We start from the raw sequence: 17,218 nt of genomic DNA, 5'->3' as shown, positions 1-17,218 counted from the left end.
GTGAAAAGCAGGAAGATTACCAGAAGAATAGGGAATTCAGAAGGGAAGTGAAACCAAATGTACAAATGGCGAGGGATGAAAAAGATACAGAGAGAGTGGATGTGGGCACTGGTGGGGGAAGAGGCAGAGAGGCTGGGACAGTGTGAAACACAGGACAAGAAGTGCAGCAGAAGTCCTGCATGCCAGGAAATACAGCCCAGAGGTGGGGACACTGGAGAAGCTCCACCAAGCTGTGTTTCTGTGAGCATGGGGATCTTCTAACAGATGAACTCTGTTTCTCTGCTGAAGCAGGGCCTGTGGCAGTACCAGCCAAACTGAAAAGTTGCTCCTTGGGAGTAACCTGGTCTCTCTGGATATGGCCCAAGGTCAAGCTTCTGTGACAATGACTTTCAGACATAAGGCTGCAAGGGATTATGGAAAGATTTGAGGGTGCCATCACTTTCACAGGGAAAGGTGTGAGGGAGAAGATATGCAGCTATGACAGAATGGGATCAGGAGATGACAGGAAAAGTCAGTGCTAGGCTGAAGGACAGGAGCCCACTGCACAGAGCAATCTCTTACTATTTATTCTGGTTTCCATAGTGCCAGAACTAATAATCCCTCCAGCAGTGCTGCTGAGGGTCACAGGGCAGGAACGCCTTTGAGTCAGCCCAGGTCTGACACAGCTTGTGCTGAGATGGAGTTAATAAAATCCTGATGAACCTAAGCTGACCTTACAAGGTCAGGAGGCTTCATACACTGATTCCTAATCCATCCCACAATGTTCCCATTATCCTTTGATCATCCTGGATGTCCCTGTGCCACCCACTCCCCAGTGATGGAGAGCAGACTTCAGAATCACACTGTTCTCCTAAAGGAGCATTCAAAACACACACTAGTGAAGAAAGTGGCTGATTTTAAAAGAGACCTTGGCTGTTCAGAATCCCCACCAGTGTTTTCCCAGCTGTGGCACATCACTGAGAATGGCTCAAGCAGAAGGTGCAGAACTTTGTGTGCAAGTGAGAAGGTCCTTCTGACCATCACACCAAATCACTGCTGTGTCACAGACACATCTTGTCATGCAGCTCAGTGCATCAGACATGCCCTGACACAAATCTGCACTGCTTCTGGGAACCTAGGATAAAATATTCTGAAAATTTGAGAGTTACTGCTCCAGTCTGAAAAAAAGACCCTTTTTCCAATCCCAAGGGTCACGTTGTCTAGACCTCTGGCCATCCATTCTGCTCTTCTCTGGACGCTTCCAACAGCCCTACACAGCACTGCTCAGAGCAGAAATAGTACACCAGCCACACAAATGCCAAGCAGAGCAGAAAAATTATTTTGCAGGCAGACTCCTGTCCATATATTCTAGCATAATATTCATGGCATAGTATTGTTGATTCATAGCCATTTTCTGAACTCTTGCAACTGCCCATCTGTTTTCTGCAGACCTGGTGTCTCACCAGTCATTCTACATTTTGATTTGCACAGCTGATTATTCCTGTCGAACCACAATTTAGAACTTGTCCTTGATGAACTGCATCATATTTATTTCAGATCAGTTCTCCAATATATCGCATTAATTTTGAATTCTAATCCTGTGCTCAGAGGGCTTACATCCTCCCCCTGGTTGGTGTCATCTGGAAATTTTGCATGCAGATTCTATCATCTAAATCATTAATTAAAATATTGAATATTTTCTGGCAATCCAGGGCAGAATCCCACTTGACAGATCCTTCTGGTTTGACTGCGAATCACTACTAATTATTCTGAGACAATACTTCCAGCCAACTGTGTACCTACCTTGTAGCCCATTGTGCCACCTTGTTTATGAGAAGCTGAAAAGACTTCCAAAAATCAAAATATATTATTTCTCTATTTACAGGAAAATTGGGCTCCACTGACAAGGTACTTTCTGGGGAAAAAAAATCGATGCAAATTCATTTATCATATTATTATCTACAGGCTAATTATTAAAAAATTCAGTTGACTATTTGATTCAAACTCTTCCCCTCAAGAATATAAGACAAGCTAGCTACTCCAAAGCGGACAGGGAAGGACCCAGAAGAGTTTATATGTAGGTGCAGTGTTTGCTCTTTCACAGATTTTGTGAACCTAAACCGTCCTCCAAATGTTCTCCAGTGTAGCCACTAATTGTTCAGAGATTGCTTCAGCTATTTAACCCATGTTGAAGAAGTAGTTTAATAAATTCCAATTGTTCTAAAACAGCCATTATCCTATCTCATTAGTTTATAATCTGTTCTTTTCCTGCTCTAGTTGGAATTACCTTTCTCAAGGTCGCAGTTCTTTTCCTGCCACTTGATTACAGATCATCCTTTTAGGCAAAGAATGATACAAAAAATTACATGAACTACTCAATCCTCCCTGCATCATTAGATCATGAGCTTTTTAACTGATATATTGTAATTTCCTGTCAACTAGTACCCCAGAAACTTGGTCTTCCTCTTATTACTGCAGAGAATGTAATATGTTTCATTGTTACCATGATCTTTATTACCTTTACCTTGTTCTGTGAACTGGCCTACCTGATCTGACCCTCACATTTTTCTCATCTTCTTTTATGCTCATCTCTAGTAACATATTGAGTTTCCACATTCTGTATGAGCCCTCAATTATCAGATCATACAATTTTGTCTCTTCTTACCCTTTTTTTACTGGAATGCCTTTCCTCTGGGCTTTTTATGCTCTTTATTATGACTGGGAAAGAAAAAGTTATTTCCTTTAAAAATTGCCAGACTTTCTCAGGTTTGTATCCCAAGAAGCTTTACCTATCAGTTCTGTGAGCTCAATGCAATCTACTTTGTTGCACACTATTTCTTTTGTTCTCAATTTCTCTCTTCCCACCTTCTGAAGAACGACAGGCTCACTCTTTCCTGATTGCTACCACTCAAATTGTATTTTACCATCATAGTCTCATCCATCTCTTTCCTAATCAAGCCAAGGAGCACTTCCCTTCCACTGCTCTTTCTACATTCTGTAATCCTGAACCTATTATACTCACATGATCTACTGAATTTAGTATTTAGTCCATAAAGTGAAAATATTCTAAATGTTTGCTATTGTTCGGTAATACATGATAAAATGACTGGGTGAGCCCATCTCTTGGGACAAGGGTCATCTACAAAAAAGGGAATCTTTAGCATCAGTGTCAGTAAAAGGAGCATACAGACAGGATCAAAATATCTCCTAGCCATAACTGTAAACCTTTCCAGGCCACAGCAATTAGCAAAGTGGAAAGGAGGTTTAGGAAATACTCGAAACGTGGCTACACAGAGGCACTGTCCTCCCAGGCTTCTTTTGCCAGCACTCTGGTCAGCTGTAAATTGAAATGATTACTGTGGTTGTTGCAATAGCTGCAACCACTTAGCATGTCTAGATTCAGTGTTGACACAACACAGGCTTCAGATATCAAAGCTTTTTTGTACAAATTAACTCCCTTCTCATGTGGCCATGTCCCCTCTGCTGCTAGCAGATATTGTTCTCTCCTGCAGCTAAACTGGCACTCCAACAAAACAAAAGGAGCACTACAGCAAGGATCTGAGGAGAGACCATATGCACCTGCCATTACATTTTTATTGCAACTCCTAAATTAGCATAACACAGTCCAATGGATTTCTCTGAGAAATATGTACCTACCCGCTGTTTATTATTGCTGAGTACATCTTATAAATCTAACAAGGAACAAGAAAGATCTCCAAAAAGCAAATATAGATATCAATTTGATACAAGCTGGAAGTTTTTTCCTCATACAAATAAAATATACCTCAACCTGTTTCTTATACAAGTCTCCTGAACGTGTGGTGCACCTTAATGTTTAATAATCTTTAGTACAGCTGCCAAGATTTGAGTATGTTTATTAACATCTTTACTTAAGGGCAATTCCAAAGGAATATAAGAATTTCTTACAGGAGACCATGCCATTAAGTCTCCAGAATAGGTCTGAATCTGCTGAGTTGCCACCACAGTCTGACTGCTGTCCTGGGCTCCCAGGGACCTTTGTTTCATCTCTCTGAATTTTGTGCAGCTCTGCTTGCCAGGTCTTTTCCATCCAGCAGCAGTCATGAGATTACCAGCTTTCCAACACACCCCTGCCCAGACACCCTGGTCACAGTGCCAACTTCTGGGAGCTAAGGGATAGCAGACACAGTGGCAGAAGAGTATAAAGCTGGACAGAAAACAATATAGTAACACAAGGGTGTTAGAAGTAATAGGGTTTCCATCAAAGGAGAGAGCCAGGTTAAGGAAGAGAGCAGATATCCTCACAGTTGGGGAATTCTGGTGAAAAGCAAGAGTGACAAAAACTCCTAGGAAAGAGCTGAGGACTGGCAGAGAGCAGCAAGGACAAAGAGAACAAGAACAGCAGTGGGGGAGCTTTACAAGTGTGCTGCTGGCTAGACAGAGGAAGGAGAGCCCTGCGGTTGTCCCAGACTTCACATCTCCCATCAGCACTGGAGCACATGTGCAGGAGAGCTTCCTGTTTCCTCTCCTTCAGGACACGTCTCACTGACACGCACAGAAACCAGGCTGCAAGTCAAAGCAAGGCACCAGGGAGAGTTCAGAGCTGCACCAGCACTCCAAACCACTGTGCTGGTGCAGCTGGACACAGAATCACACCCCACTGCAGCCAAAACTCATTCTAAAGGCAAATGTTTTACATTAGAAAAATAAATGCACATCACTAGTTTCCACTGTGGTACCAATCCACTATCTAGACCTACTAAAACAAGAGCAATATCCAGTTGAATTTCAGTGCATTTTTTGCTGCATCTCAGCTGGCTGGCAGACATGGAAACAAAGCAGCAGGATCTGCTCATCTCTTCTCCTCCTCCCGCCTCTCAAATCAGAAACCGTCCCATACAGGGAAAGCACTATGTAAACTCCAGCAGACTTTACACTAGAGGGAGCTTTCCCCAGAAAGTCACAGCACCGTGACATCCTCTTTTTCACTACATTATTCTCAAGCCATCTACAGAGAAATACACCAGACTGAGGTGAAACAGTTACCATTTAAACCCTCCCGTTCAGCCAGTTCATGGCAGCAGGGCAGTGGTGCGGAGGGGGGAGTATAAAGAGAGGGCACCTGGAAAGTTCTGCCCAGAGATGTGCTCCAGCAGACAAGGCAAGGCTCAACATTGACATGCTGCTGAGAAGCCTCCTGGCATGAACCACAGCTGTCCTGCAGCCTCACCAAACTCTTGTGTTGAGCACAAGAGCAACTTTACAGACTACATTTTATACTGACCCCAGAGACCACTCATGGTTAAGTTGTTAATGAGTACTTCAATGAGAAAAGCTGAGATAAATCTTCCCCAAGGCTCGTGGCCATCCATTTCTGAAGGCTGAAACGTGGATAACTGTGTTCCTCACTGCTAAAACAAGTGTTGAACCAACCTTCAAGTGAACTGTTTTAAAATACTTTTTAAATTGGAAGTTCTACACAATGCTAACGACAGTCAGAACCTATTAATTTTCTAAACTCCAGTAACTTGTCCAAAGAATATGAGCAGAACTAGAACAGAAACCCTTACCTGTGAAAGCATTTGTGGCCTGAAAGCCAGCTTCCTGCATACTGCTCTTCCAGAGAAGCTTGAGATTCCCGTCTCAACCTGTCCTCACTGGAGACAACTGCTGAGCTTGTTGCTGTCAAGTCACTTCCATCTTAGCTCGTCAGAGTCCATTTCTCTTTCCATTCCTGTATTTGGCACCATCCAGTTCCCACCTGTTCCCAGGTCTTTCGATGTGTACGCGGAAGGGATCTGCACTGCACTTAAGCAGAATTGTTGGACAGTCCCATCAACCAGCCAGCCAGAGGATTTGTGCCATGATGAATGTGAAAATGAAGCAGATCGCCTGTCAAGGCTTCCCTTCCCTTTCACAATTAAGTTCTAATCCTGTGTTCATCCAGCACCATCTTTTCGGGTCTCGGCCAATGGTGATGTTCAATTGTCGCTCCTCTCTTGTGTTCCTCTCCCCTCAGGCACGCTCACTGAGAAATTAAAAAAGAAGAGATTATGTTTCCTGATGACCTGTAGCAATACTAAAATTAACAGACTCCAGGGAACAAAAACCCAAAATACATTATCAGGGATTGATTGTACACATTAAAAGAGATCTTCAGAAGGCAAATCTTGCGATTTTGCTGAGATGCAAAGTGTGACCACACAGCTCTTTGAAGTGCAAAGAAGAACAGTGCTGAGGGTGTCATATGCATCTCTGAGAACATGATATGATTTACATTTCAAAAGCCATATTTAGCAGAGATGGGGGCAGCAATACAATAACAAAATTGCAGTTAAAAGAGAAAAGGAAAAATACTCAAGGCTCTCAAGTCTAGCCTATTCAAAACCATAGTGAAATTATTAGCATTTCATATATCTGCTTCCCTCCTTTTCTGGAGCAGGAAAAGAGAGAACTCTGAGCCAACATTATATATGCCATTCTTACAGTCTTCTGCAGTTAAAAAAACCTGTGCATTTCTTCTTGTCCATTACCAAACTTTGTATGTCTTGCTGTCGATTATCTTTTAAACATCTCAGTTGCAACACAGTTGATGCAATTCAGATGCCTTCAGACATTCAATGAGGTTAAAAACACTTACAGGCTACAGGGCAGAAAGGTGGTTACATTTTTCTTGATACTGCTACTTCTATATAGCATGGATATATATTGCAGCTCACTGAAAACTACAGTTTGTTCCACTTGCAGCTTTTAAAAACTAGGATACAATTACTTCAGTGAGGTGGAGGCAAACAGCAGACAGGCACATGTTTAAGGAGAAGATTATTTTAGAAAACAAGGCAGAAAGAAAAGAGGACTTGGAAGAGAACCCACTCACTCCCCAGCCCTCCTATTCCTCATGTAATGCTGCTTGGCTCACTATCCCCCAGCTCCGTGGCACAGGCAGGTTGAAAATACATCCGTGATGATCTTATGACCTACTAATGGATTTTAGATGATGAGTCTAGCCAGAGCCTGCAGTACTGGGTTGGACCCAAGGTCCACCTGCTGGAGCAGCCCCTGTCAGAGCATGCCAGACCTGGCAGCTGCTGCTTTGCAGAACAGTGCAGGACCCAGCTCAGGGAGCAGGTGGGGATAACGCACTGCTCGCTGCCCAGCCCCACTTCACCCTTCACCCTGACCGGCGAGATCTAGAGATGAGCCTGTGTCTGAAGCACAAGCCTGAATACCCCAGAGAGTCCAAATCTGCAGAGAAGACCCTCATGCTCCTTGGGGTACAGTCACCCAGGCCTCGAGGGCTTCATTAGGGACCCATCTTGGGTGAGGGACAAAAAGGATCTCTCCTCAAGGGTGCCACTGAAACCAAGTGAGCCTGACACCTGATGAATGTCATTTTCCTTGCAATACAGTGAATGAAATCGAGCTGCCAGCAAAGATGAATCTTAATGGTATTGGGTTTTTTCCCCAATTTCATTATGCCACTATTACTAAAGAACACATGTTTTTGTCTCAACACACAGCACAGGAATGACTGATTAGTTACTTGTATTCAAATTTAGTCATTTGCATTCAGATCAAATAAGGTTACAGAGGAGATTTAAAATGTTTTCCCCATTTCTTACCCAAACATCTCAATCTAATAGAAAAGAAAGTGGAAATTAAAAGGGAGAAAGAAAAAAGAAATATGTGTAGTATCTTTTATGAGAAAACACCACATAAAAAACTTTAGAATAGTGTTTAAAAAGCCATTATTCCTGAATATTATATAGGTTCTTGAGATACTTTTTCAACCCTTTGAAGTGCTCTATGCAACTAATAACAATTTCATATGAGGCTATTTTATTCTAAAATACATACAACTGAGCAAGTATAATATACATACACAGCAGCATATAGTTCTTTTGGGTCTTACCATTGTGCTAATTATTCTATAATGACTATAGGTGGATGCTGCACACATTTCCCAAGCTTTTTCTCTTGGGGTCTGAGTTTCCTCTATAAGAGGAGGTCCAAATTTGCATTTACATTTTCAGTCTTATAACTTTTGATTTTGGTTTATAAATCCAAAATTTTGATGCTTCTATTTTCGACATTTTCATTTCACATCTTAGAGATGCTCAAGAGATGTGCAGTAATACATTAGCATCCAGGGAAATTCTCCTATTTTTATTTCTACATATTAGATATAATAATCTTCTAATTCTTAAAAGAATAAAAGATTTTCACTTTACTGAAAATTAATATTTTATTAAATGAATAATTATTCTCCACATCATCAACAGTTCTGCTGAACTGGTTAAGAACCCAGTACTGCTGAAGAAATACTACAACACAGGCACTTTCAGTGACCACTGCTTCTTCGGATTGAAAGATGTAATTTTAACATTACAAATATGTTAATGTTTAACAACATTACTGAAACATTTAGGGAGTTCATTCAGACCTTACTATTTAAAGGATACTGCACTACATCAGGTTTAAGTCCTTCCTCAAGGACTCATGCAAAAGTAGATGCTGGTATCTCTTGATTGCCCTAAGTGAGTGTTTCCTATCACAGCAGAAGAGCTCCTCTCCTGTGCCAGGTAACAAACTCAGAGGTGGCTGGCAGGATGGAAGGAACTGGAGCAGGCTGTTGGGGCAAGGCTGTGCAGTGCTCGGCACTTGCTGGGCCTGGTCACAATTCAAAACCAAGTTCAGTACGTGTAAAACGCTTCTCCCTTACAGCTGTGTGGGCCATTTGATGATCCTTTTCATTTTGTAGGCTTTAATCAGTCACATTTGCAGGATTTCAGGTTTCTCAGATTACAAATGCATCCAGGTGAAGATGACAAAGCAGCCCAAATGATACCATAGCAAATAAGGAAAACTGAAAATTCCACTTAAAAGAGCATGTAGAGCTACAACCTTTCTATTGTACTTCACATTATCCAGAAATTTTCCACTAAAGCTGAGCTTACGTTTAAAGGGAGGAGGTTTGTGTTTGTTTCCCAACACACTGGCATGTTTGCATGCATGGAAAGGGTCAGGACTCCTGCTGACACATTTCAGTATGGCTCAACCAACTCCAATGAAGCCATGTGTTTATCCTTTTGCACCAACGTGGTGCAGAAAGGCTGAACCAACCTGCTTAAGGGCCCAAAAAGTGAGCATACATATCTGAAAAAGAGAGAATAAACAATACTGATAGAACTATAATAAGGTGTGATCTTTGATGTAATATTTTCACAACCTGCAGAGACGTCAGTAGGAACTGATTAGATGGCAAGAGAAAATGTGAACCAGAAACACAAGAGATTTTCTCTTTGCTCCATCTGTTCCCTCCTTTCCAATAGGAGCATGAACTCTGCTTCCACTTCTGCTTTCCTTCCTCCACTGCAGTGTGAGTCTCAAAGCAAACCAGAGCAAACCATTGTGCTGTATAAACATGTGGCTGTGCTATAAGGATTTTTGGCTACTATGCGCTTACACAATGGAATATCTAGAAGAAAAATCAAATCCATTTGTTTTTCATCCTCTCCACTTTTCCCAGATTTGGTCCTGAGAAATACACCACCACCTGAACCTCACATGAACTGCAAACAGAAATTTGGACTATTTAACACCCTATGCATGATTTACATGTTCTCACGGTATATTTAGCTAGTAAACCTGTTACTTCCCTTTTCTAATCATTCGAAGATGCAAAAGGGTCACAGTAAAAAAGAATCTGAGGGAGAAAAGTAGGCAAAGAGTGTAATTAAATTCTGCATTAATATCTACACTTTATGAAGTATTATGAAACCATCAGCCAGGACAAGACTGGAGGAACTTGTTCTGAAAGAAGAAGTGAAATACTGCTTTTTCCAAGACTGATATTTCTGTAACATCTTGAAAAACTCAAAAGCACTGGCTGACATGTAAATGCTGCAGATTGGTTTTTTTGTTTGGAGAGGGGATTTTTCCATTTCCTTTCACTAAATAAAGTCTGCTTCTCTGGCCCATGCTTTGGTTCCCACAGGCTATAAGAACTCACTCAATGTGTTGCCAGAAGAGCTAGGGCCATGGGAAGCACTTCCTGTGATAGCCCTTGGCATCCTTTGGGGTGCGAAAGGACAGCATTTCACTAAGGTGTATAACACATTTACTAACAGCAATATCTGTACAGGAAGCCCACATATTCACATTTTTAAGAAAGTTACTGAACAGCTTGGGAGCTGTGCCTTAAATTAAATAATCAAGAGAGGACTCATGCTTGGATTTCTTGCTTTCAGGTGAACGAGTGTAAAAGAGGAGAGAGCTGGAGCTACCCTGCCCTGCTCTCACTGTGGTCCCTGCAGAAGGTGGGTGCCAGCAGGGACAGACCCAGGAGGAGCTCAGATGCAGCCGGCTCCGTGGATGAAAGGAGGACAGAAGCACGGGCTGAGCTGACAGCATCACTCCAGCTCAACGAGAGATTTAAGCACATCTCCAAGGAAAAAAGTCTTCTGACTGAAACCCACACAAGTACTGAAACTGTCCACTTGCTTAAACACTTTGCTTAACCTTCCCATAGGTTAAAGCAGCACAGACTTGGATATTTCTCTAAGAAGCTTCTGGCGAGAAAAACACTTCCAACATTTTACTCTTATTGAACTGTTTTTTTCAAAATATCTTTTAAAGTTTGCTAAAGCCATTTAAAACGAAGCTCTTGTGCACACATATAGCTCACCTCTCCAGGTAAATCCTTTTGGATTTATCAAGTTTTCCAGGCTTTGGTTTTGCTTTTCATAGAGGTTCTAAACTAGATAAATTAATATTGACCAATAATACCTAATCTGTTTCAGTGGTAAGGCCTGTATTTTACTGTGTGACCCTCATTTATTTTTGTTTTATTTACTTCTATGTGTAATTTGTCTTCCTTCCAAGATAGCATTGCACCAGTGTTAAATAAATCCTGCTTCTTGGGAAATACTGTGCTCCATAACTCAAAGACCACTTAAAAAACTCAAGGCGACTTTCACAGGAGACCATACACAAACCAAGCAGGAAACCAGATGTTCGAAACATGTTTAACTAAGTGCATCTCTCCCTCACACCCATACACACATACCATTTGTTTTTACTTTCAATCTTTAATATTTGCATCAGTCAGTTGTGATTTTTTAAACAGCTGCTGTATGTTACTTTTTTGGTGCATTTCAGTGACATACAAAATGAGTTTCTATGTTAAGTTATGTTATACACATTTATATTCCTACAGATATTTTCAGATATTCTTAAGCTTATCAGGGAATTGTGTTCAAGCTTCTTTTTTGTTACAGCACTCCCTAAACTGGGGCAAATGGAGGACAAGCAAAGCAAGGTGGTCCTTCTCTATCAGCTGAAGTAGAAAATAGGTCTTGAGAAGAGGGGGTGTGGCCAAACCCCAGCAGTGTTTTTTCTAGCCTGTTAAGAAAATGTTCTATAAAGAAAAATATATATCAAACACCAGCACACACAGCAAAAAACATTGCAGACAAGAGCCAGTTAAAAAGGAAAAGGATGACTGTTTCAGTACAAACACTTCTCCTTCTCTTCCTCCTCCTGTTTATTTCTTTCTGAAGTGAAGCAACAAACTGAAGCAATGGTAAAAAATTGGTGTGTCTGTAGCTTCATGCTGAAATAAATAGTGTCTGGTAACCATATAGAAAGTAGTATTTCCCAGAATCACAGAATGTGCTAGGTTGGAAAAAGAATTATCAAGTCCAACTCCAGGCCCTGCACAGCACCATCCCCAAAAGTCACACCATGTGTCTGGGAACACTGTCCAAACAGTTCTTGAACTCAGCCAGTCTTGGTGCTGTGACCACCTCCTTGGGAAGCCCTTCCACAAAGGAAGTAATCTTATAAATAACTGATAACACAAATGAAAATGCCACATTCCCTTCCATTCATCTTGTTAAGTGAAATAATTTAATCCTCTGTTGTCTACCTCTGCAAACAAACTATGGAGCCATACATTTAACCATAGCAGTGCTGACAGAATCTGGTCAGTGGAAAACTTTACTAAGATCTCCACGGCAAGCTACTGGATTTGGATAACTGGATGAGATGATTACTGGGAGAAATTGTACAAGCTTTGTTATGCAGTGCAAGTAAGAAGATCAAATTGTTTATTTTTGGAACTTAATAAAACTATAGTTACCAGAATCTGTCATGAGAAATCATTAATCATGCTGCTCTATGAAACTGAGCAGTCAAAGAAAAACCTGACCTCTGAATTTTATCTGCCAAAATAACAAAAAAGTAGTAACAGCAGAATCCAGTTTCAATATTTTTCCAGAGGAACAAAGGGTCACTATTTGAATTTGCAGAAGTCTGGTAAAAGCAAAAATTACGCTGGACAGATTGAGAAAAAGATGACAAATTTTTGACTGGTGTTTCTGTGACTTTGAGAAATGAGCTGTAGACAGAAACTATGGGAATTCTGCATATCTCAAGACTTTTGAGCATCCAACATCCAGCCACAATCCGAAGAGCATTTAGCAACCCCGCACACCACTGGAAAAACTGTGGTTGTTAATCACAGCTGCAGAACCTGACCCTGACAAGCAGCAGCAGGACAGGGAAGTTATTCATTTAACCCTGGCGTGCCACAATGTGAGCAAGGAGGGGACACCTTAGGAGAACACAACACGGCCACTGCTGATCTGCTGTCAGACCATCATCAATGTGGAGCTGAGCATAAGATGAGACACTTCTCCACTCCCACAGAAACCCACTGCTGCTTCAACAAAGTCTTTCTTCTGGCTCCCTTTCACCTCATCCTGAGAACCCACCACACAGACACGCTCACTGTATGTTGTTCACGAGCTCTCCATTTCCAAGTTCCTGGCTTTTTATCAGCCAACACAATCTCCCCAGGCTCTTTATTTAGGTGTTCAGGTGTAACAGAAGCACATGGTTATTTGCCATCTCTGTGCATTTCTGTTGCATAATAAAAGCAAATGGGCAGTGGTTCTTTTCTGGAACAAATTACAATCATGTCATACATGCCCATTATCCCCAGAAGATCCAATGTCAGGCTTCCCCTCTCCACTGACAGCATTTTCTGGGCAAGGGCATCACATCCACCAAAAAAAAGACGCACAGATGATAGCAGTTTCTCCCACTGCATTGATTAGAGCAGCCAAAACTCCTATTACACACAATGATGATACAGACACACATACCTACTTGGCTCAAAAAAGTCAGACTTATGTGGATCTAGCCAAGCTGCACTTTGTTTCTGAAGGCAGAAATGTCTGCACATTGTTCTGTAAAGAAAATGTAGAAGACAGTATCTCTCATGTGAAAATCTCAAGCATCTTATGGACATGGAATGGCAGAGTCCTCACAAAGCACAGGGGAGCATGGAAGTAAAAATACATGGGAATCTAAAAATTCAGGGCCTAATAAGAGTTACCCAGAATTACTCCAGTTTCTGTCAAAACACAGGGTACAATTGAAAAAGCACAACACTATGCTCATTTTGACAAATGCAAAACACAGAACAGTTCTAACTGTAATGAAAAAAGAAGTGATGCTAAAGCTGCTGGAGAATGAAACTACTGTCTTAGAGTGTAAAACTGCTACCTGCACAGCACAGGGGTTTGCTACACACGACTCTGGGGAGTGAGCTCAGCCAGACTCAAGAAGGACACAGCATCCTGTGCACCTGGGCCATGGCCAGAGAAAATCCTCTTCTGCTGAAGAGCCAAACATGAGTTATACAATTGAATTAGCATAAACTGACATCATATTATTTGAAGAAACATTGATAAGAATGTCCTAACTTTCTGGAACACTGTATCAGTCAGTGCAATTAACGTCCATCTGCTGTGAGCAGCAGCTGTTCAGGAGGGCAAGGAAACTACGAGGAAAGTCCAATAGTATTTTATGTACATTACTACACAAAAAGCTAGTTCTAGCTCCCTGTGAATCAAGCCGTGCCACAAAGCTTCATTTGGTTTATTGACAGTGTCTCAGGAGCCAACATCATCAGCATGCTGCATGAAGAAATGCAAATGGAACATTATCCAGACAAGAAAAACCCAATTTGAAGAAGATGTTGACAGCACTGAGCACATCAGCTACAGGGTGTTCCCAGCACTACTTGGAGCAGCACAGGAGGCAGAGGCATCCTGCAATGTAACTGCAGTCTGTGCAGTGCAGTCTCATGTGTGTGCCTCTCCCAGCCTAAAGAAGGCGAGCAACTATTTCTGACTGCACAGATCCACTTGACTTCCAGTACCATAGAAAACTTTAAAAAATGTATGGCTGTATCCAGAAGGGACCCCTGTTACAACAAATGCCTAAAACTTCTATAGAACAGCACCAGATTTTAGATGACTGAAAAACCCTCAGGTTTGCTGATGCATACTCTACCAGTTTTTCACACTAAACTACAACCATCTACATGAAGTAATAAGAGTTTTAAATTCCTGTTTGCCTCCATTAAGAGCAGGTCTCCATTTTGACCAGAATCTAGCAAAACTAGTATGTTTAAATTGCATCTCCATCACTATATTATGGCTGAGCTCTGAACTTAGTGGAATAATCCAGAGATCCAAACCATTGCTTCAACATGGTCTCCCATGCTCTGCTTTCCAGAGCATCTACTTGAATGTTATCCTCTGAATGACACCAGATAACAACTAGAGATTGATATGTATCAGAAGCCATATCCAAGCAAAATTTTCTCCTGCATCCATGGTGGTTCTGCCCATGCCAGACTAAGGAAAACGAACTCTGCCTTATTACTCAGTAATCCAGACAACACTGAAGCAAGTGCTCTTTCAGCATTTTAAAGGTATGTACTTTTGAGCCCCACAGTCAATGGGGCATAAGGAATTGCCTCAGCAAGTCTTAGTTACAACTAAAAAAACAATTTTACTCCAACTTTCAACACATAAATGAGAAAAGGAACAAAAAAACTGGTTAGCATTTCTTGTCTTTTTCTCAGAGTTGGTACACTGGACTGCATATTTCTGGGCATGTTATCTGATCTCTCTGGGCTTCAGACCCAGTCACTAAAATACAAATAACTTCTACCAGTGGATTAAGTCACTATAAAAAGCTTAGGGAACAGAAATGTTACTGGTAAAACAGACAGAAAATTCTAAAAGAGAGCTTTGGATTATTTCATTTTGTTCTCAAGAGAGTATATCATTCTGCCAAAATCCAAACCTACTCTATTAGCCCTGTAAATGCATGCCAAAAAAACACTTTTAACTAAGTTAGTGTCAATGATTCTTTATTTCCAGGTAATTTTCTGCTTTAAGTCTGGCCTCCTTCAAAAAAATCCATTGGAAAACTACTCACAAAACTCACAAAAACTCACATGAAAAGCACATGTGGGAAGCAGTATCCTGAGGGGATCAGCTAAATCTCATGTCCCAGAAAACCATACAGCTCTTCTCTCCAATTCCCCATTACTCAACATTCGAAAAGCAAAGAGGTTATATTTTTCCTGTGCTTGAAGGACAGCTTTTTACATAAACAAACTGCATAAAGGCATGGGAAGCAATGTTACCAGTTAAATCTGTGAAATTCCCGAGAAGTTCTTGCTTAGCACAAGTATAAGAGAATCTCAACTCACTCACTTCAGCTTTAATTCATGAGGCATTCCTAATCCTAACTGCAAAACCAAACTCATTAAGAACACCATGTCTGTGTTTGTGTAATATGGTGCCCTATCTATTTTCTACCAATGTTTTTTAATAATAGATATATTTTAACATGCCCTTGTTGTATTTTAAGGTCATTCTTGCTATGCTCACATGCAGCAGCTGGATGCAACTGAGGCCTGTAACTGCATGGAACTGAAGAAGTGTGTTACTAACACAACACTGACAGCACCTCTTTAGTAACACGCAGGGGAGGTTGACCAAACAACTCAAAAATTGGTATTCTTATGAAGGAAAGTTGGGTGGGTTTGTTTTTCTCAAGCAAACATCCCATTCAACTGCTCTCTTTTCATGCCACCCCGCATACCACACCTTAGCTTTGTTTGGTGTTTTACAAAAGCCTTTAAAGTAAGACCCCACAACTTTTACTTTCAAATGTCCATGAGATTACACGTGCAGTATTTCAAGCCTACCTGCCAGTCCTCTCCCCTCCACCACAACCCTCTGCAATAAAGGCAGATTCCTATAGGAAGAGCCTGCAAAGTTGTAATTTATAAATAATTACAAGCTGTAATTAAAGCTCCACACTACAAACAGAAACACTGCAATCTCATATTAGAAGAAAATAATGATCTCTGCAGATGAACAATCATTATCTTCCTTGTACAGTCATGGAGCTGCAGCTTTGTATTTCCCAGCTGTTAACTTATCATCAGTCTTACCATAAAAACAAAGAATACCTTTTGCCTTTCCATCCCACCACTGCACCCCTGCCTTTAAAACAAGTGGAAAATGTAATGAGAGTCTGGCTTTGTGTCTTTGATAATTAAGCTTCCAATATCATGGAATTTGTTCTAACAGGAGCATCTGCTTGCTGCATTGCAGCCCTACAGCTAAGAAGGCATTGGACTTATTAATAAAATACAATATAGAACTGAACATCTGGGTGGGAAAGATTCACAGAAAGGGAGAAGCTTGTTTTCCTCTCAAAATATTCAGAAGACAGCAAAGCTCATCCAAATAAAATGTAGTTTTTTCTGTTGAGGAAGCAGCTGGAATCAATGATGCTGATTATTCTTATTGCACTGTATCCTGCTGCAAGAAACAAACCTATTTAGAGGAAACAGAGGGGAAAGCAGGAAAATCCCTCCTGTAATAATCTACCACATAGTTAAAAGCTCCTGATAGTGCAACCCATTCCCATGCCCAAGGAACAGGCAGATGGGTATACATAAGTTCTTTCTGCTAACAGTGCTGGCAGAAAAGGGCTTCGTATCAACACTTCAAATACTGAAAAGAGAAAACAGGACAAAAATAAAACAAGAAACACTAAGATCCCAGAAGAGTTAAATAGCTAGAATTTTGGATCAACAATTTGAGCATCTTATATAACACAGTTCATCATATGGTACCCAGTCACTCATGCATCAAGAGCAGAAACTGGGTTAACTAAAAAATTTCTCAGAAACAAATTGAAACCTTGATTTTAAAACACTTCTAAATGTGCCAGATACTTCAGTACACTGTTCAAAGTTAATTACCGTCAAACTAAATATCTGTGCCTCGCATTCTTTTTAAATGCAAAATCCATGGGGCTGTATGCAGATCCTGCAAATGGCACTCGCTTTCTGTAAGGCTATGCAGTATTTCTTGGC

General features: G+C 41.0%; 1 protein-coding gene across 1 annotated transcript in view; it reads right to left on the bottom strand.

Annotated features, from left to right (window-relative positions):
- LDLRAD4 (low density lipoprotein receptor class A domain containing 4) overlaps positions 1-17,218 on the bottom strand; it is a 283,789-nt gene that overhangs the window by 175,736 nt on the left and 90,835 nt on the right. Inside the window, exon 3 of the mRNA XM_063397097.1 lies at positions 5,529-5,986. Within this exon, the coding sequence (XP_063253167.1) occupies positions 5,529-5,568 (40 nt within the window). The 5' untranslated portion in view covers positions 5,569-5,986. The remainder of the gene's footprint in view (positions 1-5,528; positions 5,987-17,218) is intronic.

The sequence above is a fragment of the Prinia subflava genome, chromosome 1 (genome assembly GCF_021018805.1).
Source record: "Prinia subflava isolate CZ2003 ecotype Zambia chromosome 1, Cam_Psub_1.2, whole genome shotgun sequence".
In the NCBI taxonomy this organism is placed as follows: Eukaryota; Metazoa; Chordata; class Aves; order Passeriformes; family Cisticolidae; genus Prinia; species Prinia subflava.
The sequence above is the reverse complement of the archived record's forward strand: the minus strand, read 5'-3'. Positions and strand labels throughout refer to the sequence as shown.